Below are 27,973 nucleotides of genomic sequence, written 5' to 3' on the forward strand. Positions count from 1 at the left end.
ACCACTGAGGACAATTTTTTTTTTTGCTACTGATCTAGGTCATAAATAACAGAAGAGAAATGTGTTGCAATTCAATTAAAAACACAGGAGAAGAAACAAGTATTTCCCTTTATTAATATATGTATCTCTTTGCCATACAAACTATCAATATGTACATGGACATTAAAGATTAAATATTAGTAATAAGCAAATATGCTATCATAAAGTAATTTATATTGTAACTTATTTGGAGGAATATAAATTTGAACCAGAGAAGGATTAACTTCAAGTATTCCAGGTCAGTTAGCAGCAAGATAACACACTAAAAATGTGAATATGAGAGACCTGTCTTCTTAATATATATCTTATGTTATTCTTACTCCTTGGCCAGCTGTACGTTGGTTGGTTTTGCTCCAATAGGTATCCCATATTTGTGCAAAGTGCTGATTAAAATTTCACGCATTTCGTTGTTGTAGGAGTCAAAGTCAAATACATTTCGAACAACATTTGCCAGTCCTTCAGTTGGAAATTTCTGTGAAGAAACAAAGACCCCAAATTTCTTTTACTGAATATCTGTTAAGTTACAGCATATAATTAAATACTTCTAAAATTAATAGTTGTAACAGTAACCTTGCTCAACTTAGACAAGTGCTCAAGTAAATTTTTTTTAGTTTCCAGACTAAAGAAGGTACATTGCTTCAAGTCAGAATGAAGTTATTGACACTAAACCCGAATTAAACAAACAAGCAGGAGACAATTATTTAACTACTCAACATCATTCATGTTTTAAAGAATTATTTTCACTATACATATTCATAACAAGATGGTGTAATCATTGGAATATATAATAACATATTTTTTAAATTTGGAACTACTTTCTGCTAGCAGAGAAGATCTGACACACATATATTCTTATATTCAATTATACAATTCATTTAAGAATTCTGATTCTTAATGTTGAATACAGTAAAGCAGAAGTTACACTGCTTACTAAAAATGACTTTAGGTCATAAGTGAATTTCTGTTTCTACTAAAATCCATTAAGATGCACAATCATTTGTTTTCTTAGTGAAAATTACTATCTGAAATGTGCTATATACATAAAGAAAAAACAGTTTATCGAAATGTCATTAGTTATTTCCAACAAAGGAAAGTGTTGCTATTGAACTGGGCTGATGATTTAAGGCCAGTGTGCTCTTCCAGGTTTCGGACCCTCACATCTTCCCACACCTTTTAATTATTGCTCTGCAAGAATAGAACACATTTTTCTGCCTCTCATTTCCCACTAAGACCTAGAAGCCAGCAAGACTTAAAAGCCTTGACTGAGCAGTCAATTAAAGTCATGTAGTAGGAATAAGCTGAAACAAAGGATTTTTTTGGTACCTGCAGAAGACACTAAAAGTGTCAAAAGCTGGCTTAGCCTTTCTGCAAACTGATTCCCAGTGCTTAGTCAGTAACCTCCACTGTCTTTTGATTTGCCCTGAAACGCCAATAGCAAACATGTGCCTGTCCCCATTTAAATTAAGGCAGATTCCAGTAAACATGGACTTTAATGTATGCAGCCATAATTTCAGGCTCCAATAAGCTTATTTTTTAAAGGCACATTTAGATAATTTAAACAGAATATGTATTGTGCAAAATTTAGATTTTATTTGCCGTTGATTACAACAGCTGTTTAAGTTGAACATGTCAACACATCTACGTCACTGAGCCTTTTCACAGATACTCTTTAATAAAACATCTGAAAAAAATCACCTTACTCTTGTAAGACGTAAATGGAGTAAATGAAAAGAATTAAAAAAAAATCATCACCAAATTACTATATATCTTAGAATTTTACCACCACTGCTTCATTTTCCTTTTTTTGGCAAGAGACAGGAATGAGAATCTTTTTTATTTTATTTTTAAACTTCTCACTTTTTCTTCATATGTCTTTTGTTCAAATATTAGATCTTTGCGACCAGGACATGTATCCCCCTATCTCAGAATGACACATTGACAGTGATGAAGATAAACATGTGAAGAAGTATTTTAGGGAGTTGAAGTCTTATCTCTTTTTTCCCCATTAGTGAGCAAGGCTGGTACAAATAACTTCAAACCCAGAGTTAACAGAAGTGCCAGAGGAATGTATAAAAGCGCTAAAAAATAAAGATATCTGAGTCCTGAAATGAAAACTAAACCAGAAGAAAACATAAAATTTTCATAAATGTTTTGTCCTGTACTCTTAATCAAACATCAGCCTTAGTCAGGAGTTTAATATTTTCCCAACTTAATAAATATGTAATCTCTGAAATAAAATAACCGTGATACAAGTAATACTAAAATTAGCTAGTTACTGTGGTAGAATGAAATACTACTGCTAGAAATAGGCTTGTACAAACCTTTTTTAATCTGTGGTGTACATGCCACAGAATATTTCAGTACTAGTTTTGGTATAAAAACACACTAAACTATGTCGTGCTTTTTAAACCTGTCCATGAGGAACCTATTAGAAGTTCTGCATTATTACAGATTAGCAAAGTACAGGTTATTATGGGATAATATAAAGTTGCCCTACAGCTTGTGCCACACTGGTTACAATGTCCATTCCTTACTGCATGAAACAGGTAACTAAAAATAAAATTTCTCCCGACAGCTATTCTAACTAAAGACTGTATAAATACCTTACATGTAATGTAAATGCAAAAACTTTGTGACAATGTTCAGTAGTGAAAGGACTAACTGCTATAATGTAAATTGCACCTTGGAGTCAAAGTAAACATCATATTGCCAAAAAAAAAAAAAAAAAAGCCCACAGACTTATGAAAATGTACACCACAGTTAAGTTTCAAAACATGTAAAGCTACTTAGTACTCAGTGTGCAGGACCCTATCTCAGTCTGTTTTCAAGTGTGTCTTCTTTTTGATAACAAGAACAAAGCATGTCAAGAACTGTGCATACTCTGTATAACCAAAACCTTTCCTTAACTAATTATTTTAGAACATTTATGATGATGAATACTGCATTTTCTGTGTTCTTCCCTTCTCACTCAGAAGCACAATCAATAAACTGGCACCAAGCTATCTTGTTCACTCATGAACTACTCTTCTACCTGCCCTGCATTAGATACTGCAGAAACCTTGGTCAAGTGCTTCAAATATTATCTGGTTTTCACTAGTAGTGTCCAAGTATGTCCACGGTTTTCCAAATCATTGTGTAACTTCTGATACCGATACCCTTCTCCTCAATGAACTGCCTCAATCCATGCCTTTTGATCAGTAGGACATCATAAAAAATTTATTTCCTCAGGTACAATGGATCACTGCTGTCAATAAAACCTGTTCCGAACAGAAGCCACTTGTCAAAAGGCCCTCTACTTCAGTTATTAAAAAAAAAAATCACAACTCTCTGCTTTCAATTGGAACAAATCCAACCACTTTCTAATAACTGCCTGGGACAACGGCTTACTGTAGAAAGGCAACGACAGTTCACCTGAAGAAAAAAAAAAAAGTTGAATGTTTGAGTTGAACATTTAAAAAAAAAATTCATTTGGTTTCTATTGATTTTTAAAATCAGATTACTGGAGAAAATATTGATCACTCATCAGTCTGTCTGGTTCTCATTCATTGATTCTTTGCCTTACAAGTAACACCTCTGTGTGTACCTTAGAGTATTTTCACAGCTTAGATTCTTGGCTATTCCTTAAAAGAAAAGCAAAACCTATGTTACTTTCTAACAATTTTCTATTTTTTTTATATCTATATTATGCTTTATTTGATACAAAGTTGTGACAGAATTCGGCTTGGTGAAAAATCCTATTTTTATGGACCTAACTTTCCATGAGTACATGTATTGCTATAGTCTGCTTAAAAACTATCAGCAAAATCGTAGTTTCTTAGTACAAATACAGAATCTTAACTAAAATATGCTATACACATTGAGGTCTACTGTACTTCTACCACTACCCTCAAAACAAAGTGACAAATTATATGGTATCCAGTCTGTAATGAGTCCAGATTTTTGTTTTGGACTTCTACCTTGTGTTCTCACTACCACTCACTTCCCTACATACTCTATTCTAGTGTCTTCAGATGCCGGCACATTTCCCGTCCTGCCAGCACCATCCCAAAGGCCCACCCTGCCCCCACGACACTAACAGATCTCTCCCTACCTGCCAATTCCTCCGTGCCCTTGGCTTCCCCCTGTATCCCTGACGCCTTTTCACTGAACGCTGCCAGCTCTCTGCATCTCCTCAGTTGTCCTCTCAGCAGGGCAAGAAGCACCACGTCTGTGGCTCATCCTGAGCGACATGCATACTGACTGATTAACCAGTGCTCATGTCTTTAGTGGGTACTGCCAAGCAAAACACCTGAATTCTCCCCCTGCCTTTTCATTCACGGGGATACTGATTTCAGTCTGTTCCTCTCTGTCACATAGCCGCCGATTTTGATTAAACCAGCAGAAATCTAATTATCTTTGAAAACTGGTAACTGAGATTCACTGCAGTTGGCCAAAAGGGTAAAAGGTGGTTGGTTATTCATGCGAGTAGGGCAGCAAGGAGGGAAAGGGATATAAACTGTGATATGATATGCCTAGTTTCTTTTCAAGAATAGGCTGAACAGAGAAAAAGTACTATCTTAGTACAAAAGCTTGCTGAACAGGCCTAAAAGCCTGATGATTAGTAGACTTCAGTGCCAGAAAGTACCTTAGACATTTGCTGCTTGAAAACTGTTATACCAGTGCCTACTATTAAAAAGCAATCTCATATGCAAACAAAGAAGAAGGCCTATCAGAAAAATCTCAGCTTTCCCAAACTAAATAGAGGTAGTAGAAAACCTATTTCCATTTTATCTGGACTAATGCAGCTTGCCTGATTAGCATCTACCAGGGACATCGGGTAAACCTGAACTCTGCAAAACAACACACAAAAGGTCTCATGAAAACTTGTACATTAGATTGTAGACAAGCAGTCATAGCATACACCAGCAGTTACGGGCAGCATATGGTAGCCCAACGGAATGAGAGCAGAGCTTCTCAGCTTGCCCATAAGCCACTATTAGCATCAATACTTCTGACATTTGACACAATCTGAAAACTGCAGGTGAGGGAGACAAAAAGGCTATAATCAGCTCACCTGCAATATAGAGCTGCAAGACCCAAATTCCCTATACAATCCGTGGGGAGAAACAGGTACAGCAACCAAGTTAGGCAGCCAGAGTAGACAACTTTCCCTATGCCTGCAGTTTCAGGTCTTTAAACCAGTTTGGTATCTTGAGCTTCACCAAAAAACCCTTTCCTTAAGAAGAAGTTAGTATAGACCACAACTAATCAGAGTGCAGAGATTAGCCTAATATGTTGATCTCACAGTAATCAGAATATTTTCTTAACTGACTGGCCCCGATGCTCAGATGTTCTCTCAGATAACAGTAATCAACAGCAATTTTTTTCTCCAAAACAACCAACTCTCTTTTGCAGAAGCAAAAAATTCCAAAATTATGTGAAAGAAGTCAACACAATAGTACAAAGAGAGTGGGGCTGTGGAACTGCTGTAAGGGAAATTGTTTAACAACATGACTAACTTCCCTCCTTCCTTCCTAAGGACCAGCAATTTTATTGACTCATTTCCCTCCTTCCTCTTCTTTCTCTACCTGAAGACCTAAAAGCTTCTTACTTTGGAATAACCATTATGTTTATATTCATTGTTTATATTTGGCTACTCCCAGCCTTTTTATTATTCAGACTGAAAAACAAGTTACAGTAAACAAAATGTTGCATCCTTTCAGAGAGACTGGGATCTTGAAAACAAATGTTACAGCAGAAATCAAAGCTGCATGTTGGAGATCTATTTGGATATTTACACTTGACTTTGAAAGAGGTGAAAACTTAGCAGACAGGAAACTCCCCCGCTGATCCGTGCCCAATGCCCAGGTTGAAGTGACCATACTAATCAGGTTAAGTGAAGGAGACAGAAGCAGGGAGTAAGTGCCCTTAAGACAACGAGCAAAGCAGCTCTTCTAATCTTCAATTAGATGCTGTTCACACTCAAAGACAAAAAGAATTAAGTCCATATGTTTCCACACCAGTTGGTGACAGAAGACAGCGCAAACTGAAGGTTACTTGGAGACAGAAGATGAAGGAGGGAGGTTAGTTATGATGGAAGGTAGGAACAGACAAGAGTATGAAAATGGGAAGGAGTTCATTTAACAAAAAACCTAAACGACCAGCTTTTCAGCAGCACAGCAACTGTTCATCAAGTTTGTAATTTTTCCACTTTCATTTCAAATGTAACTCTGTGTTTAAAGACTTCAGTGATATTATCAACATGGTACATGTTCCTGTTAGTTTGCTAAGTGAATACCTACCAACTGGTACTGGATCCTAACAAAATACTCTGCTTACATGTTTATTTGGATGGATTCCTCAGCTTTTAGGTCTGAATTTTGTTAACCCTTAGTACAAAGTTATAAAGATATAATTATTTTTTCTTTATATTATTGATATTGTAGTTGCACCAATTTACTTTGTGTCAAGACTTCATTCACCTTAGAGACTGAGAAGCACAAAAATCTATCCTCCCCAGAAATCTAGATGAACTGAAGATTTTAAAAAGTAGTAATTCTAAGCTGTAGGATCTAAATGTCTGTGTATATGGGTGATTATATCTGAATATATTCATGAGCACAAACACAAAACCATCATGCAACTCTGTTATACTATGCAGTGTTAAACACAGGACAGTAGGCCAAAGAATTTATGAGGAATTATATTCTAATTGTAATAATTACATTAATATTTCCACTAATTTTTTCAATCTAGGATTCAATAATTCCAAGAAATAATCTATAAATTATTAAATTGTTATTTTATGATTAAACACAGAACAAAATAAAAGCATTGCTATTTCAAAGAGTATTAAGATACTTCATATTTCAAATACTTCAGACAAAAAGTATCCTTCAATTTATCAAACACAGAAGTCAGACTCTACTGTAACCTTTAAAAACCAAACATCATTAAGTCAGAATTCATGATTTTGCAGTTAAAATGTGTGTAGGAAGCAATCATGGTTCCTAAGTACCTGTTTGCTAAGTTGTTATCCCTCTAACATTTCCCTTAGAAAAATTCCACCTGTGATGTATTACTGTAACGCAGCAGGGTCATTTTCCCCCAGGAAATTATTAAAACTGAAAATTGTACAGCAGCATAAAGTTGCATTATTCTGGAAATATCGTATGCCAAATATGGAATTTTTATAATGTAGGCTAGTATAAGCATTGCATACTGTATTCACAGTATAAATGTGATATTTTCTCACATAGTGGAAAAACAGACTCTCAGGTATTTTCTATATCTATAAATAAACACACAGAAAAAATATCTGCCTGTGTACATCTGCCCTCCTTACCCTCAGACTATCTGAACATCTGAATATGATAATTCCTTCACAATGCAAAACTTTTATTGAAAAATGAAATTAAAATGCATGAACAGTAATTGCATCTTTTTCTAAAACCTTCAAGCATTAGAAAATTAGTAGCGATGAAGTCAAGTTTTCAATGAAATGTGACGTACTGTACCTGTAAATGTTTTACAATATTCACAACTTCTCTAGTTGAATAGGGATAGTTAATAATTCCTTGGTCAGCTAAGCTCCTCAGTTCTCCAAAAGCAGCCACCAGTTTCTGAAGAATCGGCTCTGGAACATCAGGACCATATTGTCTAAGCATAGCCAGTTCAGACTGAGGTTTGGGATTATCAACAGCATGGCAACTAAAAATGTCCCCTAAAAGAAAGCAAGCATACAGTTAAGTAATTTATAAAGAGATAGCATCACAACAGCCCCTTTAAGTTTCATGCAGCACCTTAAGTGGAAAAGCAATGGCTCAAGAGGATGCTGAGTACCTGGCTGTTAAAACAAAACAAGACAAAAACTACTTCGCAAAATGTGAAGGACGAACTTGCTATGAAGAACATTGAGGTTCCCAGAAACACAGATATGTCTCCTATCATTTTAATGAAGGTGATCACAAGGGAGAAATTAACTTCAAGAAGAAACGTAAGTCAAATAAATGCAGAAAAAAAGAAAAGAAAAAATGTTTAAAGAAAGAACAACAGGTTGTTCACAATTTGTGAACACCTTCAAAACATCACAGGATGCACGGAAACCTTGATATGCAGGAATGCCCTAATGCAAACCCAATTGAGAGGTCTAGAGGAAATACTGGATTTATCTTTTCTCTCTGCCTGTCTTGAAGTATGGTATTTGGCAATATATTCTTTCCGTATATTTGCATTATATTGGTCCCAATTATATAATCTACAAAACTGAGTTTATTCAAAAAGAGTCCTTTAACAGTTGTACAAAACTTTGCAGAAGCATGATCAGATCCTGCTGAAAAAGGACTTGGATTAAAAGCAGAAGAGCCCCTTATGCTCGAAAAACAAAATCAGTGAAGAACCCCAAAAGCTCAACCAAGCCTCTGCCATGTGGGCCAAAAGCAATAATACTGGGATGACTGATTTTGTTTAAAGGGTCCATGTAAGGAGGGAAATTAGGTCACGAGAAAGAAACAGGCTATACTAAAACATCTTGGGGAAACATAGCTGGGTGAAATTCAGAGCCAATGAGTCTCTGACACAGAATTCCCATTTCACTGGGAACTACATCTGAAAAACAGAAAGCTATCATGCAGTGTGGAATTGGGTTTGCATCTGCTTTTATGAGTGTGTTGTTATTTCTTGCAGAATAAGCATTACAGTGAAAGCTAACAGATAAAAACACACAAATTAAGGTGCCTGCACATAAATGCCTAAACTAAGCTAACATGGATAACACAGTCAGTGGAGTCTGGAGGGCTATTCAGTTTATAGCCCTGGTGTAACACTGCCAAAGCCTTGCCAGAGGCCCACTTAGACTAACCCTGGATTATGCAGGCTAATGAATTCTTCATCACTTGCCCTTATGCAATGTAAATTCTTGCTTTTGTTGTGAGATAAAGCTGTGGGGAATCTTTGCTGATACACAGGATTTTTAGGACCTACCAGGAACTTTCTGAAATGAGGCTGCTGCTGATATGAAAAACTTTGGTGTGAAATTTGGACAGCCTTACCTGAAACTAGGATGAATTCAGTGTTTTGTCAAATATGTATTTTAATAAGGCCTATCATACACAGCCATGGGCATGGAGGGGCTAATGAGGATTAAGAAGCAGGTAGCACAGCGCTAACACCAAAAAAGACAGTAGCCTCCACTGCTGAGAGGAGAGAAAAGAACCATCCATCAAGCTCCCATCTCTTGTACTGAAGAGGACAGCACCTGGCCTGTAGCTTGTTTGATATGGGGAAAAAAATGGTGAGCAGTTGTGTTAACCACCAAAGTCAGGTATCAAGCTGCTTACAATTCATGGTTTTGCTATATTTGTATACAATATACACTCATTAACAAAGATTTCTTGTAGCCTTGTCTGTCTGCTGTGCTTGTTCAGGTCCTATAAAACAAATTGGTTGTAACACAGGTAACCACATACAGCTGTTCACTTCAGGGCAAGTTTGGACACTTTTATTAAGATACGTAAATTTACATGTTAGTCTTCAAGCTGAATCTCACCCCAAGTGTCTTACGTGAAACAAAGGATCAATATGCATAAGGACCCCTTCTCCACATGAAATCTAATGAATAAAGATGGTCATTCTATTAATCAATTCTATTAAAGATCACCATTCAATAAGAATCACTTACCTAATGTGGCAAAAAAGTCATTACCCAAGAAAGGAAATCCAGGTCTATTTGCCAGAACTATCATTCTAAAATCAGGATGAATAACTATTACATTTTCTCTCCCCTCTACATGAGCATGATCTGGAAAAGAAATAAAATTTATTAATTGCATACTTAAGCATTGCATTATGAATGAACTAAATGAACATAATTAGATTAGAAGAAGAATTCTTAGAATTAGAAGAATTCTTCTAATCTAATTACGCTCTTCTTAGAACTAGAAGAACAGTGACCAAAAAAGGCTCAATAGCTTCTTAGCATGTCACTCAACCACGAATGTTCTAGGTTTCATTTTCAAGTTGCATAATTTGTTTCATGAAAATTTAATTGAAGGGTTTCATTTAAAAAAATAGAAATGCATCCACTGTTCTTGGGGTTGGGACTACCTGTCCTGTTTATACTTAATTTCACCAAAATGCTGAAGCCAATGGTGAATACAATGTGTTTTTATATAGGTCTGACATTATCTGATCTGGGAACACAGGACTGAAATTCCTCCTGGTTATTTACAAAAACGTGTGAGAAGCCACAGACACATGATTTCACACATGTGAAGACTCTCTTTCTCCAAAATGAGTCAGACTGGCCCCACTTGTTCCCTTACAGCATGCTTCCAGTGGCACATGGAGTTTGGGAATCCTTTTACCTCCTCTAAAAAATTATAGTAATAGTTGAAACTGGCTAGCAAGATATTTTAAAAAATGCCCACCTACAGTTCATAATGACAAGCAAAACTCAAGTGTTGTGCCCATGCGAGTGCTGAATGATTGCTCCACTTATACCTAAACACTGCTCCCAATATTGTTAAAAAGAAACTCATTACCTAAGTACAGTGTCTACTAACATGAGAGTACTTCAAACATAGTCTTTCTTTGAAAAATAATGAAAAATATTTAGTTCCTCCAATTCGCATGAATTAAATTCCATTAAATTACAAAATACTCTCATCCTGCAGGACATATTTAAATAATATAAGTATATGCAATATTTGATTAGATGAAACCCTTAACAATTCAACCTTAGATACACTCAAATGTTCAATTCTAGATCTGATCAAATTATACCCTAAATGTCCAGATGGGCATAACCAAGATTGTAATTTGGTCAACTAGATCTTTATTTCTTATGGCGAATGAGAAGCAGAGAGGTCAACTAACAGTTTGTTACGTTTTTTATGTTTGGGTTTCTTTTTTTTTTAATTTTTCAGCAAAAATCATGAGAATGCTAATTTAAGAAGACCTTTGTGGCTATTGCAAAAGTAGTAAAGAAAATGACTGTAAATTCCTTACTTGTTAACCATTTAGCATCAAGTACTTTTTCCACTTGGACTCTTGGATCTCTATTTAGTAACTCAACATGTTACATTTTACTGTAAATGATCAAAAGGCTATCTACTTACTGGCAACAATTCGCCTTCCATCTGACAAAACCATTTCCCCACTTTCTACTAAAGTTTTTAAGACACAGGTAACATTTGTTGGTGCTTTGTCTGCCTCATCAATTACCAAAATATGTCCAAACTTCACTGCTTTTACCTAGAAGATAAAAGAATCAAAACATCACAACCCCCGCAAAATAACTGCAAGAAACCGCATTACTGATTTCTCAGTCAGTAGTAGTGACATTGTGGTGGCACTGAGACAAGGAAGGGACTCAGAACAGGGATAAGCTATGACCAAATTGTAGCAGAGAAAAGAGGAAGCAGGTGAGACAAGAAAGGTGGGTGTTTCTGTTTCTTCAGAATAGGGACGGAAAAGGCTGCGCTAGGGAGGGAAGTGAGGAGGCTGACTGAGAATGAATTGGAGTGCTGACAGACAAGTGCAAAAGCAGTTTGCATCTAGACTGTCAACATGAAGCTGAAAGAACTAAAGAAGGGCTGCAAGAGCTGTCTGGAGTCCAACTTAGCAGGTAGGTGTGAAATGCTACAAAAGAGAAGGAGTAAAATACCATTCTACCAGTTAGAATGTGTCAGGTTAATACTAAATTATTTTCCATACTCATTTTGTGCATGCAGGCTCTCAAGACTACCATCTTACTCAGCATTTGGCACAGCAAACAAGACAAATGTGACCAAAGTAAAAGTTAATGAAATGTTACCACACTCACTGATTATGCCATGAAAGTCATCAAATCACAAAGAATTTTCTTATTTGAAAACCCAGCATGTTTAACTACTTGTTTTTAATGAAAAACATTTCCAAATATACAATCCAAATGTTACTACTGACCAGTGGCGAATCTTCATATATAATAAGACCATCTTTAACAGAAGGTTGTAGGGTAAGGCTTTGTACAGTGGTATCCCTGAAATATGGAAAAATGGACAGTATTAATTTAAAATACAAAGGAATTTTATTTACAATAAAATGCAAAATGAATAAATGAAAAACTGAAGGCTCTCTCTTTCTAAGAGGATTTTTTTTTTTTTTTAAATTTCAGAATTCTTGAAGAACTTGAACTGAGAACAATGCTGTGCCACCTTAGTGGTCAAAGGTGAGTATCCCTGTCCCTGCCAGGGCTTTCACTGTAGTTCTCAATTTCTCATAAACCCTGGCAATGAAAACACTGAAAAGTGAATCTGTAGCTTTTGCATGTAGGCACGTTACTACTGTTACTACTATTTCTTAGTTAAGCATGCTTAAACTGTCATGACAAACCGGGGAATCTCCCCAGAAGAACCAAACAGGAATTTGCAGTATCACAGTCAAATCATTAATGTCTTAGTTGCTCTTTTCCACATACCACCTAGAAAAAAAGTAAGTCTAAAAATACTCATGTGGAATTCTAAAAATCAACTAATTTTAGTTCTATCTAAATCATACCAGGTGGAATAATTTTTACTAGCACTTGCTACATTTTATATCACTGATAGTGTAAGCTCTTAGATGGGACAGAGGCTCTAATAGCATAGTATTGCTTTTTGAAATTGTATTTATGTTTGAATTGATTCAAACGGGTTTTTTTCCTTCAAATTAAAAATAGTGTTAAGTAAAATCTGTAATGAGAATATTGCTTAATCTTCACTATTTTCATCTTTTTCAACCACCAATGAATGTACAGATAAAGAAAAAACAGTTGCAATTCAGAAAGGGCCAGCAACAGGAATTGCCACGCTGGATTTACCTTATAAATTATGCCCGTAACCGAAGGAAAGCCCCTCCCGATTCTATGAAATACTTGTCAAAACCTTTGTCAAGAGCTGTAAAACCAACCCCATTTACCTTGGGGTTGACAGGGATCAATGAGCTAAGGAATAATCCAGAGATGGGTGATTAACAGAAGATCCCCATGATTCTCACGGTTTCATGGGCAACGGGATATCCAATTCAATCTTAGGGGAAGTAGGCTATGCCATCCCTTTCCTCCTGTATTTCAAAATTTGGATTAGTCTGCATCAACAGAATGAGGGGCTATTCAGGTGACATAACCCATCAGGAGAGACTCACTTATGCTGCTTGAGATCCACACGCTGGCTGATAGGTAAGGTTGGTAACCTTTGTACTGCATGTGAGATTTCATGCAACAGAAGTCTCTTACCTTTCACAGCCATGCCATATAACAAAAGTGTTTGCTTAAGCTAAGGTGACTCACTGTTCCAAACATCCACCTTAGTTCTATCTTTAATTTTGTAACACCTTGTAAAAAACCAACAATATTCTGATAAGCTCTGTGGGTACAGGAAATCAAACACGGTACTGTTTACAGCAAACCATTAAATGACCAGCTTCCAATTACAGTTTTAAACTGACAGTATAACATGCAGGTTTCCTTTATTTGAAACTGCTGTCAGCAGGATTTCTGTCCCTAACAACTAATAATGTCATGTTTAGCTTTAAACTCATGACTGATTTATCCCAGTGTTTCCTATGCACAGGAATAAAGCATAGGGCGGGAACAGAGATTTTTAATATTTGGCTACCATCTGAACTTTAATACAGGAGGGGAAAGGTTATAAACCTGGGATCACCTCCACTTCATTTGATCCCGTCAACTGAGGCCTCTCACAAGCAGCAACACTCCCCCAAATAGTAATATTCATATTGTATTCACATGCAACACATAATTTTTTAAACCACCAAAATAAGCAGTAGCATGAATCTATTATCTTAGAAATCCTACCACGGACATAAAAACAAAGCTTCTACTGTCATCCTGCTTGTCTACCCATTTCTACATTGGGCAGAGAAAGCAATAATGAACACAAAAATAACACTAAGCCAATGACCATTGTTCCTTGAAAGCAGATTATTTAGGGACTAAATTCTCAGATTGCATTTATCAGCCTACCACCATTAGCAGTTATCATTTCTGGTTCAATACTATACAGTCACAGATGTGGAAGAATTTTACCATGTGTAAACCAAACCCTGATGTGTACGAAGGCACAGTCACAGGTTACTAATTAGTCAGAAATAATTAATGGAAAAATCATTTAAGGGGTTAATCCGAGGAGAAAAGAGGAAGGATCTGTCAAACCCGTGAGACCTCTGATCTCTTTTAAGTAACAGAAAGGAGAAAATGGGAAGATCTAAGGAAAGCACAGGACAAGAATAAGGTAAAGGAAGGTGAAAGATGCTTTTCAGATCATAAATTTGCACTTAGCAGCCAATGCATGAAAAAAATGAAGTGAACAGACAGTGGCAGGAAAGGAAGATGTGGTGGCATGGATGGGCACAGGTGGTGATGGAAGGAAAGACACAAATGTCAAATGGTGTTTTATGGTAACACAAAATAGTGTATTTTACTTCTGGTGAGCTAGTTAATCCTCTGGCTCTGCAGAGACCACTCACAACCCCCTGATATGGAATAGTAACTTGTGCTTACTAATACCAGCAGCACAAGAAATCCTTAGGATAATCTCATTCTTCAGGGAAGACAGAATTGACCGTATCTTTGGGGGAAATAAATACTAGAAGAGTTTATAGTTTACTTAAGCACTAATATGAAAGTTAAAAAAAAAAAAAATTGTAGAAGGAATCAAAATGAAAGAACAATTGACATCCTAAATCCAGTTTCTAACTTTTTCCTAATTTTATCTGTGGTTCCCTCCTTTCTTCTACTTTGTTGTTATTTAGCCCTAATATTTTAAGGAAATATTTCAGGGCATTTGCAATGTATTATAGAAGCTAAATATACAGCCAAATAGTAATTCCATTGGCTTGATGACATAAGTGAACGAAAAACTCCTGTACTTGCTTAGGCTATTACATTCAGCCATGTATATAAGAATGATTTTGCCAGGGTTAGTACAGATAAATGTTAATTTCCTTTCAGAATCATAAGCTATGCAATTACATGTCATTAATTTCTGTTCTTCAGAAACCTAACATGACCTAAACATGGTAAAGAATGGCTAAAATAGTTTGCCTCCTTAGGGTTTTTTTTTTTCTTCTTAAATTTCCGCTTAGTAATGAAATACGTAAATGTAAAGACACTGAAATATAGAATAATAAAAAAATTCTAAGTCTGAAATCTTTCTGAACAATACAGTATGCAGATTTTCCTAAATGTAAAATATGTGTGGAACTCAAAACATTAGACTGCACTCCCACAGGAAAGGAACTAAAAACTGTAATTCACATTCACTTATTAATATTAGTGTCTTAATATTAACTAGGCTCTAACAAAGACATGAATATCAAAACCTCCTAATTTCATCACATTTGGCACCCAAGATGAAAATAATTCTGACACAAAGAAGCAAGACTGTAGGAATGTAGAAGTGAATGAGAAAGCTGTCTGACATACTGTCATCCTGCTGAACTGCACTGATTTGTCTTCTCCTGATTGTTAAAGAAAAATACAAAAAGCTCGCTAATGTCTTTCCTAAGAATGTGTTTTTATTTTTATCAAGCAAGCCGTCCTCACAAGCTCTCCATAAAAAAAAAGAAAAAAATGAAAAAAAAAGAAAAAGAAAAAAAAAATCTGCTACTGAAACTCAGCAACTCTTCTGACAGTACCACTCAATTCATAGTAAGACTTCTGAGAATTCTTTTTTTTTTTTTTTTTATTAGCTCACATCACTGCTTTTTATTTATTTTTTGCTACTGGTGCATTATTTACCCTAAAGGCAGCTTTTTCTGAGCTCTACAGACTTACTTGAACATACTAGTCTGTGACAGTTACTATTTCTTTGACAGCAATGCTTTCTTTCCAGGGAAGAACTATGAGATGCATCAGGAGAAATTTCCATCAACCACAGAGACTGTCCAGTCCATTCTGACCCTGTCAGTTTTCAAGAAGTACCCAAATTCTATTAAATAATTGAATTTTAAAAATTACTCCAAAAAGAGGAGAGGAACTGCACCTGATTGCTATTTATTGTTTAGAATAGGATCATCCTCTACACAAATACAATCAATGAATTCAGCATTTCTTATTCCATTCATGGGAGAAAGAAACTTTCTCCCAGGCTTTTTTCAAATGAAAATTTGGAGTTGTTTGGAAGAGCTGAATACCTCTATCAACAGACCTTGAAATAGGGCAGGATGGGAGGCAAAGATGGAAAGAAAGTAAATCTCCAAGCATTCTGGATATCCTGTGATGAGACACAGGAGCTGAAACTAGCCAGGAGGAAAAATTAAGGACAAAGGAGAATGATCTTCTCCTCAAATTTGTGTTAGCTCATCTGGAGGACCACCTGTTGAAAGATGCTTCTTTAGAGAAATGAAATCAATGCATGAAATTCTTCATTAAAAATGTTAATGCTGTCTATATAGAATCATAGAATTGTTGAGGTTGGAAAAGACCTTTAAGATCATCCAGTCCAACCATTAACCTAACACTACCAAGTCCACCACTAAACCAATTAAGGGTAGAGTAGCAATTTCATGTTTCCTGGCTTGGTGGCTGGATTATTTTTTAATGAAAGTAAAAACTAGGAATCATTAATTAGAGAGCAATAAGGTCTCCTCTCCCCTCAGCCTCCTCTTCTCCAGGCTAAACAATCCCAGTTCCCTCAGCCGTTCCTCATAAGGCCTGTGCTCCAGACCCTTCACCAGCCTTGTTGCCCTTCTCTGGACACGCTCCAGCACCTCAATGTCTTTCGTGTAGTGAGGGGCCCAAAACTGGACACAGTATTCCAGGTGTGGCCTCCCCAGCGCCGAGTACAGGGGCACAATCACTTCCCTGCTCCTGCTGGCCACACTATTCCTCATACAAGCCAGGATGCTGTTGGCCTTCTTGGCCACCTGGGCACACTGCTGGCTCATGTTCAGCCAGCTGTCGACCAACACCCCCAGGTATGACATATCTGCAAATACTCATTGTATGTTTTGACACTTGTCCTCCCCAGAACATTGAAATGTAAACACCAAAACAGAATGTGATCCATTGTATAATTAACTCATAATCATCTAACGTAAGAAAAGGAAAAGGTATTCCAATGCTTTATTTTAAGACTTGAGTCCCCAAGAAGGCTTTCAACCAAATACAGGACACAGCGTCATGACCTCGGTTAACATTACAGACATCCATATTCACTGGAATTACTCCATCTTGACAAGTGCTGAAGAACACTGTACTGTCTTTTTTATGTACTTACACTGAGGCTGAAAGGGTAAGAGAACAGATATGGAAAGCAATCTTGTGTTTTAAGGGTTGGTGCTCATGGTAACAAGCTTAGATAAACCAAATTCAGGTCTGACCTTCCTCTCATTTTCCAAATGGAACTTAATGGTACTTGAAAGGAAAAATCAGAGACACAGAATATATGCTCTAATAATTGTTGTTCTTCATTTCTGTGAGGTATCTATCTAAATATCTATATACTAAGATTATATATCTTCTCAATTACATTTCAATCAGACATGAATATATCCATCTGCTGTGACCCTATTTTAAGAGTATTTGAAAAATAATTAGGCCAAGGGCCATTTGAAGCCTTTAATTGGTTAGCTAATCCACTCATGGATTATCCTGATGAAGAGTAGGCGATCTTAACACAAAGAAAGAATCTGCATGACTCTGACATTTACAAATGAATTTCTTTAGCCAACCTATCATACAGCCATTGCATTGCATGATCTGACTGCTATGTTTAGGAAATTCTGAAATATCTGAAAAGCCAGTCAGCTGTCTCATTTCTCTGTTCAAATGACACTGTAAAACCTTTTTGACTCATCTGTATGTGCTGATAATTAAATCCCCATTTTTTTTCTGCTAGGCTGTTATAGCTACTCAGCAGGACATATATTTGTTTAAAATCCAAGAAATTATTTGGAGTGTAAAGGTACTCATTACTCAGTGTGACTGTGGGTGGCAGAACAAAGGCCAAAGAGAATTATATGTTTAATTCAGGTTATATGCTTAAATCAAGTTACAGAATTACTTATATGTGATCCATCTTTCAAAATGAGATGCAATGTTTTCACAAAATTTGTTATAACAACATAAGAAATTCACTTATCCTAATTGTAAAATCCATAAATGAAGAAACATGACACCCTACAGCTCCCCTTATTGTGTACGAGAATACATTTCACTAAGTAAACAGCAAGAAACTGTTACTTCAGCTTTAGAGGAAAATGAAACAATAGCATCTTCTAACCTAAGCTATTTTTCCTAACAGCCACGCCACAGGATAGTCAAGCTGAATTCAATTCCTACAAAAAGACAAATGAAATAGCTCCCTAACACCTGGAATCTGACAATAGCAGAGCTAGTCAGCCAGCTTATGAAAACCTAACATTGGAAACAGAGACCATTAGCTTGCATGAACTCTTAGAAGCTTTGCATTGCAACTCTGTATTGACATATTTAAGAAAAGGGACCCTGAGCTGTGCAAAGAATAAAGGACACACTATAAAGTTACTGTACAACATTAAAAGAAAATACTCTAGACATATACATTCATGACTCAAAATCATCAGGAAAAATTACCTAGCCTTCTTTTTGTGGCTGCCAACATACAAATACACCACACACACAAACATCTTCACTGTGTTCAATGGATTCCTCTAATAAGCCAGTGCAGCTTAAGAGCACTTGCTTCAACAACAGTCCACTACAGGAGGTAGCTTTTCTGGGTTGTTCATTTTTGAAAACAGACCTGCAAAGCTGTATCAGCATTTAAATTATTTTACATGGTCTTATATTCTTTCAAGAAAAGATAACCAAATGCAATTCTGAGAAAAAGTACACTATAATTCTACAGTGTCAGGCGTTCATCTGTGTCTTGGGCAAAGGAAGTTATTCTTTCTGAAACAACTTTTTAAATTAGAATTTAAAAAATCTGAAGTCAATAAAGCTGAACGGGTAGTTTTAAATTATCTCAATAGGGGAAACCGGTAATTAGATTTTATACTGATTATGTGTGCTGAAGAAGAGGGAAAGAAAATTAACATCTAAAGATTAATGGACAGTTTGTAGTAAGTATTGCTTGTAGGGACACCATAAGCTCATTTTCCTACCCCAAACCTCTCCATTAATTTGATTGTTAAAGATCACAGCAAAATTACATTTATTTTGAAAAGGATAACACATGTAAACTCAGTTAATTTTTGGAAGAAAAGATCATCAGATTACTGTAATTTATTAGGGAGCTAGAGAAGGCACAACACAAAAGGTAGTAGATTTTTAAAATGAACCCTGTATCACACTTTCCAATCATCAGTCACTAGAACAAACACAGTAACTTTGACAGGAAGATGCAATACAATAGGTAAATTCTTTAAAAGGAAATGTAACATTAGGAAAACAGAATAAGGTAGTATACTATCTTCCAAAATAATAGTAAGATTATCAGATAACAAATAGAATTTCTATAGCAGTTAGTATTCTATTGACAGTGGTGAAACATCAAATTTACAGCAAAGCCAAATTGCTTTATCATATATGTTAATGCCAAGGAAAGTGGAAAACAACTTGTAAGAAAAGAGATCACATGGAGAACTAAGACTTATTATGGCTAATTTAAGGGCACAAACCCTTTTATTTAAAAGCTAAAGAAGAAAACTTCATGAAAAGGCATCAAACCGTATTTATAAGCAGTTTTAACTTTTTTGACATTACACCAAAAAACACTCCCTCTTTTTGTCATGTGACTTCATGAAAATTTGTATTCTCTTTTTTGACAATAAACTAATTTCCTAGAAGATTATTACCATGATACACAGAAAGAGAAGACTTGAACAAAACTCATCATTTCATATCTTCCGCAGATTCACTGAGGCTCTGAGCAGCAGAAAATCCATTCATAAGCCATCAATAAATTATTGATGTAGATTACACTGCAGTCTCTACTCATCAAAAGCTTCTATTTCTGTAAGTGACAGCAATGCTCTTACACAACTAAGTAACTGCAGATCTACATACTGAAGACATCAGAGTTGAGGTTGTCTAGTTTTACATATCATGGCTTCAGTGGTCACATCTGCAGTAGCTCAGGGGGGATCCACTTCTCCCACTAGCTGAGAGTAACCAAGTTCCCATTGCAATGGAAAAGATCAGTACTTCTCATTCCTGAACACTGTGAATTGTGTAAAGGAATGCCTGTGACAGCCACTCTACAGAGGAGATGGTGGGCTGCAACTTTTGCATTTCCTACGGCTGATCTATGGCTGAGAGAGCATGAAGCGAGAAAACAATTCAGAGAAATTTCTGCTTAACAACTGCGGGAGAGCTGGGAGCTTACATTTTTATATTTATCTATTACTCTCATCAGTGCTAAGAAGAATCATAGAATCATAGAATGCTTTGGGTTGGAAAGGACCTTTAGAGGTCACCTAGCCCAACCCCCCTGCAGTGAGCAGGGACAGCTTTAACCAGATCAGGTTGCTCAGAGCCCCATCCAACCTGACCTTCAATGTTGCCAGGGATGGGGCCTCCACCACCTCTCTGGGCAACCTGTGCCAGTGCTTCACCATCCTCATTGTAAAAAATTTCTTCCTTATATCCAGTCTAAATCTATCCTCCTTTAGTTTAAAACCATTACTCCTTGTCCTGTCACAACAGGCCTTGCTAAAAAGATTGCCCCCATCCTTCCTATAGGCCCCCTTTAAGTACTGGAAGGCCGCAATAAGGTCTCCTCGCAGCCTTCTCTTCTCCAGGCTGAACAACCCCAACTCTCTCAGCCTGGCCTCACAGGAGAGGTGCTCTAGTTCTCAGATCATTTTGGTGGCCCTCCTCTGGACCTGCTCCACAGGTTCCACGTCCTTCTTGTGCTGAGGGCCCCAGAGCTGGACGCAGTACTCCAGGTGAGGTCTCACCAGAGCAGAGTAGAGGGGCAGAATCACCTCCCTCAACCTGCTGGCCACGCTGCTTTTGATGCAGCCCAGGATACGGTTGGCTTTCTGGGCTGCAAGCGCACATTGTTGGCACATGTCCAGCTTTTCCTCCACCAGTACCCCCAAGTCCTTCTCTGCAGGGCTGCTCTCAATCCCTTCGTCCCCCAGCCTGTACTGATATCGGGGGTTGCCCCGTCCCAGGTGCAGGACCTTGCACTTGGCCTTGTTGAACCTCATGAGGTTCACACAGGCCCACCTCTCCAGCTTGTCCAGAACAATTTTATAGTCTTAACATGGTACATGTTCTTGCCTGAGTCTTCTCCAAAGCTTTAATTTTTTTCTTCCTTCTGTGGAATCTTTTTGGTCCAACAGACTTCATAATTTAAAGGAAGATAGTATCAGTTTCCATGAAAATCTTTTTCCTGATTCAATGAAATTTGTTTTACAGATCCACAATTTAGTCTACCAAACGTCACTTCAGACTTTTGTGTAGAACCACTGGCAATTTCTTTCCACATCACTCACATGACAGATGGCAAAAGTAATAACAGCAAGGTTCATAAAATGATGAGGCTTTCCAGGGTTCACTCATTTAGGAGCAACACAAATACTTGACTCTGTGTTACATTTATTTGGAGGACATCAAAGTTTCTTAGAAAGTCAGCCAGTATGTGCTTAATTTCTACACAGATATCTCGTTGGCCTGTGACTGCACAGGCCTCATAGATTTTCACCTGTCTAGTAGCATGATGAATGCACGCTCAAGGCGAAAGCAGTAAAACCTTGAAGTTTAATATTAGGCAAGGTAATGCTGTTGTTTGTTCTGCAATGCATAGCCAGTGTCCTGGGTGCACAAAATGGAGACAACCATCCCTGAAAGTTAAACAAAATTTAGGATTTCTCTGCTGAAACTTACTCTTGTAGGAAAGGAGTGTCTGGGAAATCCTGGCAGATGAAAGTTCTTCCTTAACAAGGAAAAGCAGCAAGATGCTTCATAAGAACAGTCCTAGAGAAAGGCCATGCAGAGCCTACGCCAAATTACCCATTTCAGAAAGAGTCCTATAACCCCACCATTAATGTGATGAGTTGGTCAACTCCTGATCAACTCCTAATATTAGGAAGTATCCAAGAGGAAGCAGCCAACTTTTTGAATAATTTATAAGCAAACTTTTCTCTTAGCTTCTTTCCTTATTAAATCTAATCACAGCTTACTTCCAGTTAAGATTTTCGGTTTTATGGTCCCAAAATGACTTACAAGACTTAACAATTTCAAGAAAATAAAACTTCTCAATGAGGTGCTGCAAGAAAGGTTATGAAAAAGGATTTATAACCTCCATAAGCAATTGAAACCTTAAGGTCATGCTGACTCTTCCCATGTGAATCAGTGGTAGAGCGAGTAAATACAGGTCAGAAAGGATGTTTAAGGAAAAGCATTCTCTTTTTTCTGTCTTCTATCTCCTCTCATCATCTTGAAGTATATGACATAAAATGTGAGATTTAAAAATTACTTCTGGGAATAGCTCATTGCCTATAAGGCAATATTTATTCCCTCCTTGAATGTCACCGAACATATGTAATGTTAAATCAGCAGAACTACTTATACTGTTTCATCAAGACAGTAAAAAAAAATTCCAAAACAACAAAAAACCCCCACCCAATCCAAACCTACTAAAAAACACCAAACAAAAAACCTACCCTAACTAAACAATCAACAACCAACCCCAAACCAGATTTAATGGCATTTTTAGTTCTTCTGTGTTCTGTTTGTTGGCAAAACGGGTGAGGTATTCTTCTACAGAAGACACCTACATCAATTACATTGCATAACAAACTGTACTACACTACACCACAGTGTATTTCCCCCTTATTTACCTCACAAGCTATTGAAAGTAAACATTTCTGGAATATCTTCTTGATTTTTTGCACTTAAATACCTTTAAAAAAAACATTTTTTGAAAAATGGCAATTAGATTCGTAAATCAGAATACTTCTGAATTTCAATCTAATTATTTTTGTCTATTATTTATTCACTACTTTTATTTATTACATAACACTACATTTTTGTAAAGATCTTCATTATATTAATTTTAAAGCTCTTACAGTTTTATCTACTCCAGCAGTTTCTTCTGTGGCTACATCTTAACTATAGCCACCAACAAGGATATTTTATAGCTAAGGGTATATCTCTCTACTCCAGAACAGATACTATTCAGTTGCAACACCCATTCCATATTGGCATTATTATACATACATGCGTATTACTTGTTCTATAGCTAATCATATGAAGTGACAGTCAGTATGGGCAAATTCAAGAACTCATGACGCCATCATCAGCCATTTTCTGACAGATTCACTACCTCACTAGAAACTCAGAGCCTCAGGATATGCAGCTGACAAGTGCACGCTCATTTCCAGAGAGACTAGTTGAAGTGGAACTGAACAGAGTCTGCAACCCAAATTCCAAGGACTAATGAGGTACCAACTGTCAGACACATTTCTGAAAGGGCAGAGAATGTCCACCTTCATCTGACACTGAATCGCCTCATTTTTCATGAAGAAAGCATTAATATTATTCCTTTCCCTTACAAGGTAATCAACTAAAATGCATGCTTCGAATGTTAAATTTCTCAAGATCTGTAATTCAGGTATACAAGCACCATTAAAGGTATGATATTTAGAAATACTTTCCTGTTGGCTTCTTAATGGTATTGATAGTAGCTAGCTAGGACATCTGCCGAAACACCCAGGGCTATGAAAGATGAAGTGCACATTCTAGCATACTTTCTAATAAAATACATCTGTGCCACAAGTTACTGACTGCATTTCTCCCCACAAAATATCTAAAAGCTTAGTAGTGAAATGTTTTGGGTTTTTTTATGTAAATTTGCTCTTATTCTGTTTTGCAATCCAAAAGTGTGCACTACCAATATCGTAATCCTTGTTTAAACACCGTATAAAGTTTACCAAGGTATTCTATAGACCGAGTTCTTCACAAAGTATTTCAAAATGCTACCCAGGAAATAGAAATTCCTGATTTGTCTATATTCAGGAATTATTTTTGTAGAACTGCATACAACTGTTCATAATTTTCTACTTCAATCTATCTCTAAAACTCTGTAACCATAAGCAGTACTTTACAGAGCCTATAGAAGTTTGTCTTGGCTAGACAAAAAAGGCACATTTGTTTTTCCTAGCGATGCATCTACTGGCATACTGTAACTAATACATTCTACAACCCCATCATCACCCCAAACATTATGCTTATCCAACATTCTTTTGAGCTATCTGAATTTATATTCCTGTTCTGCTTGACCACACCTCACTGGGTAACAATTTTTCAGACACACACAGAGAAAGCCAGAAATACCGTAGTATTTTGTGAAACAATCGGGATTTGCAAAGATGATAGTGTATTTTATCCAGAAGGAGCAGGTGGCTGCTCCAAGCAGAGAAGACAGCAGGAAAGTTAGCACAAAGCTGAAAGTAGCGGGTCACAAAAGCGGTATTTCACAAAGAAGTGATGGAAGTCTAGGAGAGGTAGTATAAAAAAACCCCCAGCAATAGAAAACCAATGAGATAGAGCTCTCTAAGCATCAGGAATACAAGTACAAGACATTTGAAGACAAAAAGCTGGGGGAGAAAGTGAAAGTGTTACAGAGACTGTTGTTAACGAGCAAAATATCAAAGATGTACATTTTTATTAGCATTATTTAAAAAACAATGATTATGGAAAGAGACAGGGTGATGAAGCTAGGAAGTTGAAGACAGAGAGGTAAAGGTTAGGAATGAAGTTGAAAAAGGATGCAGTTCAATTGAAACTGAGTCTTCTAGACATACTCAGTCTTTATTTCAATGTATTCATTTAAAATTCATATCATAAAAAGCAGGCAGATAATTTGATATTGTTTCACCTTTTGAATTGTTTTCAATCTGTTTGTTGTCCATTTTTTACCTTGCATATGAAAAGAAATATAATTTCCTAATCCAAATGTTTACAGGTGAGAAAAGAATACATGTGCTTAGCAGGAGTGCCAAAGGAAAAAAACCATAAAGCCTTATTATGTAAAAATGTTTCTTGTCTATGAGTGATATATTCAAACAAGCACCTTTGAACTTTTTCCCTCACACAGTACCTCATGCTTAGGGAAATCTCTCCAGAAATGACAGCAAAATACTATTCTCTTCTTGAGCATGGTTCAACATCAGTACACTCCTACTTCCTCTTATATTAAGCAATGTGATTGCATTAGCTTCTTGTACCCTGTCGTGGTTTAGCCCCAGCCAGCAACTAAGCACCACGCAGCCGCTCGCTCACTCCCCCTACCCTGATGGGATGGGGGAGAGAATCGGAGGAGTAAGAGTGAGAAACACTCCTGGGTTGAGATAAGAACAGTTTAATAATTGAAATAAAGTAAAATAGTAATGCTAATAGTAACAGTATAATAACGATAATAATAATAATGATACACGAAGCAAGTGATGCACAATGCAATTGCTCACCACCCGCCAACCGATACCCAGACAGTCCCCGAGCAGCGATCGCTGCTCCCTGGCCAACCCCCCCCAGTTTCTATACTGAGCATGACGTCATATGGTATGGAATAGCCCTTTGGTCAGTTTGGATCAACTATCCCGGCTGTGCCCCCTCCCAGTTTCTTGTGCGCCTGGAAGAGCATGGGAAGCTGAAAAAGTCCTTGACTAGCATAAGCAGTACTCAGCAACAACTAAAAACATCAGCATGTTATCAACATTCTTCTCCTACTAAATCCAAAACACAGCACTATGCCTGCTGCTAGGAAGAAAATTAACTCTATCCCAGCCGAAACCAGGACAACCCCCTCCTCAACCTGTCAGCTTATTGCCTCTGCTTATAAAATGGATACATTCCTGTGGTTTGTGTGCCACCTACCATAACAGGGTCTTTGTTCAAACAGTAAGAACAAATTAAGCTTCAGAGACATGAGTTTTAAAACACGGGAAATCAGATTATAAACACAAAGTATGGAAATGTAACATTCTTACCTATGCAGCTGTAAATACTCTCTGGGCCTGTTTAAAAGGTGAAGGAATCTGTCAACAATCTTGTTTTTCCCAACACCCTGCAGTAAATAAATATAATATTAAGACATAATATAGATGTACACATTTAAGAGTTATAAACAAAGAAAAGATAACAACTCTCCAAAACTGGTAAAATACTCTCCATATTCCTTTATAGGCAAATACAATTTCAATACACATCAAAGAATTCTGAGCACAGTTTAATGATATACATTTCATTTTGCATATATATATATATTTGCAAAATACTTATCTGTCTTACTAGGAATAACCAGAAATAGGACTGTGTCCCTAGAGTTATGTCACATGTGCCGATGCATCCTTTTAACTAACACCAGTTTTTTCCAGCCCTTTTATTTCACAAAGGTATTGCGAGGCTGCGAAAGCTAGGAAGTTGGCTTGCACTTAATAGGAAAAGGTCATTCTTGGTGGTCATAGGAAACATCGTGTAACTGTCATGTGGAATTAGAGCACTGCCTTGGTAATATTTGCTAATCCCATTCCACTGGAGTTAACAAAAAAGGTCCAGATGGAGTCAGAATTGGGTTGGAGATCAAACTGATCTCTAACTCTCCTATTGCAGGATGTCTGCATTAGCAAGCTGTGCAGAATGATGGCAGTGGATTTCTGAAGGGAAACAGGTGTTGTTAACACCCCGGTGTGTCCTGTACAAGCGGTTCAGGAGCTGGTACTTCAGCCCAGGCCTAGCCTAGTCCCATGGAAGGAATTAGCAGAAGGCATGAATTAGGTGTGCTGCTGGAGAACATCCTCCACTTTAGTCTCATCCTAAGAGGATCCAGGTCATACGTCCCTTGACACTTATCAAACTGCAGTAAGGAGATTCCTTTGGAAGTACATTCCTGATCAGGTCTAAAATGCTAATGTAGATGCAGACCAAGATGACAGTTTAGATGCAGAAATTCTTATCCCTCCTGCAAGGACATGGCTGCAGACTCGGGAGCTCAGAATGAGAGTGAGATTGCCAAGGGTTGCAAAGGAAAAAGAAAAAGAATGAGTAGAAAGAAAAGTTCAATTGTAACCCAGCCAAAAGCTGTTTGACAAGACACTGCCTCTCTGCTGAGATTCTCATTCTGACTGCATGAATGCATATAGTAGTCCACACCAGTGTAAAGTAAAGTAGATAAATATAACCCACAGGAAGATTAAAGAGATTAGATTAAACCAACTTGAGACCCGCTAATCTGTTTCACTTGGCACTGAAACAGAATAGAGACATTCAGAACTGCAAGTTATGACATTTATGACTACGTTCTAGCTGATAGATGGTAACTGCCAGCTGCAGAACTGCAAACTGTTTAAGCTTCTCAAAATGGGACCACAGTCTCTCATCTGACTACATTTATGAGAATGGAGAATCGTGCACATATGCATAGTAGCTGAAATCATGGAAGGAGAGTTCTCACCATGAGAGGAAAAGAAAAAAAAAAATACACCGCAGAGCTGACAAAAATAGAACTACCTAGATTCTACTGTGGACTCGACTGCAACACAGGAAAGCCAACTCAAGTTAGTGCTCTGCCACACGCCTCCTCACGAACTTTCTTCCAGCTGATCCTTCAGAAGAATCCACAGCTTTACAGACAGGTGTAGTAAGAAGCTGCAACACACTTAATATCTATCACCAGTCATTTCTGAAAACTGTCACTGGAAACACAGTTCTCCACTGCTTTGAAACAGGAGATGAAACTGTGCTAACAGATTCTTCCAGGAACTCAAAGAACATACCCATTCGGGGGGAAATACACAACTTCAGGAATTGCATCAGAAACATCAAAAGTAACCAGAAACAGGGTAAGAATCCTCTAGTAGTGCACACAGACAGTTTTATTCCCATATGTTTCCTACTACTTGCAGTCAGATACTTGAAATCATAAATGGGTGAATAAAGAGGAATAGTCCTAATGTCAAGCACAAAACACCCATGCTGAAA

At 37.1% G+C, this 27,973-nt stretch overlaps 1 protein-coding gene across 1 annotated transcript in view; it reads right to left on the minus strand.

The window, feature by feature from the left end:
- Positions 1-355: 355 nt before the first annotated feature.
- VWA8 (von Willebrand factor A domain containing 8) overlaps positions 356-27,973 on the minus strand; it is a 103,817-nt gene continuing 76,199 nt past the window's right edge. The window contains exons 20-25 of the mRNA XM_075710520.1: positions 25,984-26,060; positions 11,965-12,040; positions 11,136-11,271; positions 9,698-9,817; positions 7,536-7,741; positions 356-511 (exon numbers count right to left, since the gene is read on the minus strand). Of these exons, the coding sequence (XP_075566635.1) occupies positions 356-511; positions 7,536-7,741; positions 9,698-9,817; positions 11,136-11,271; positions 11,965-12,040; positions 25,984-26,060 (771 nt within the window). The remainder of the gene's footprint in view (positions 512-7,535; positions 7,742-9,697; positions 9,818-11,135; positions 11,272-11,964; positions 12,041-25,983; positions 26,061-27,973) is intronic.

Source organism: Pelecanus crispus, chromosome 1 (assembly GCF_030463565.1).
Source record: "Pelecanus crispus isolate bPelCri1 chromosome 1, bPelCri1.pri, whole genome shotgun sequence".
NCBI classification, from domain to species: Eukaryota; Metazoa; Chordata; class Aves; order Pelecaniformes; family Pelecanidae; genus Pelecanus; species Pelecanus crispus.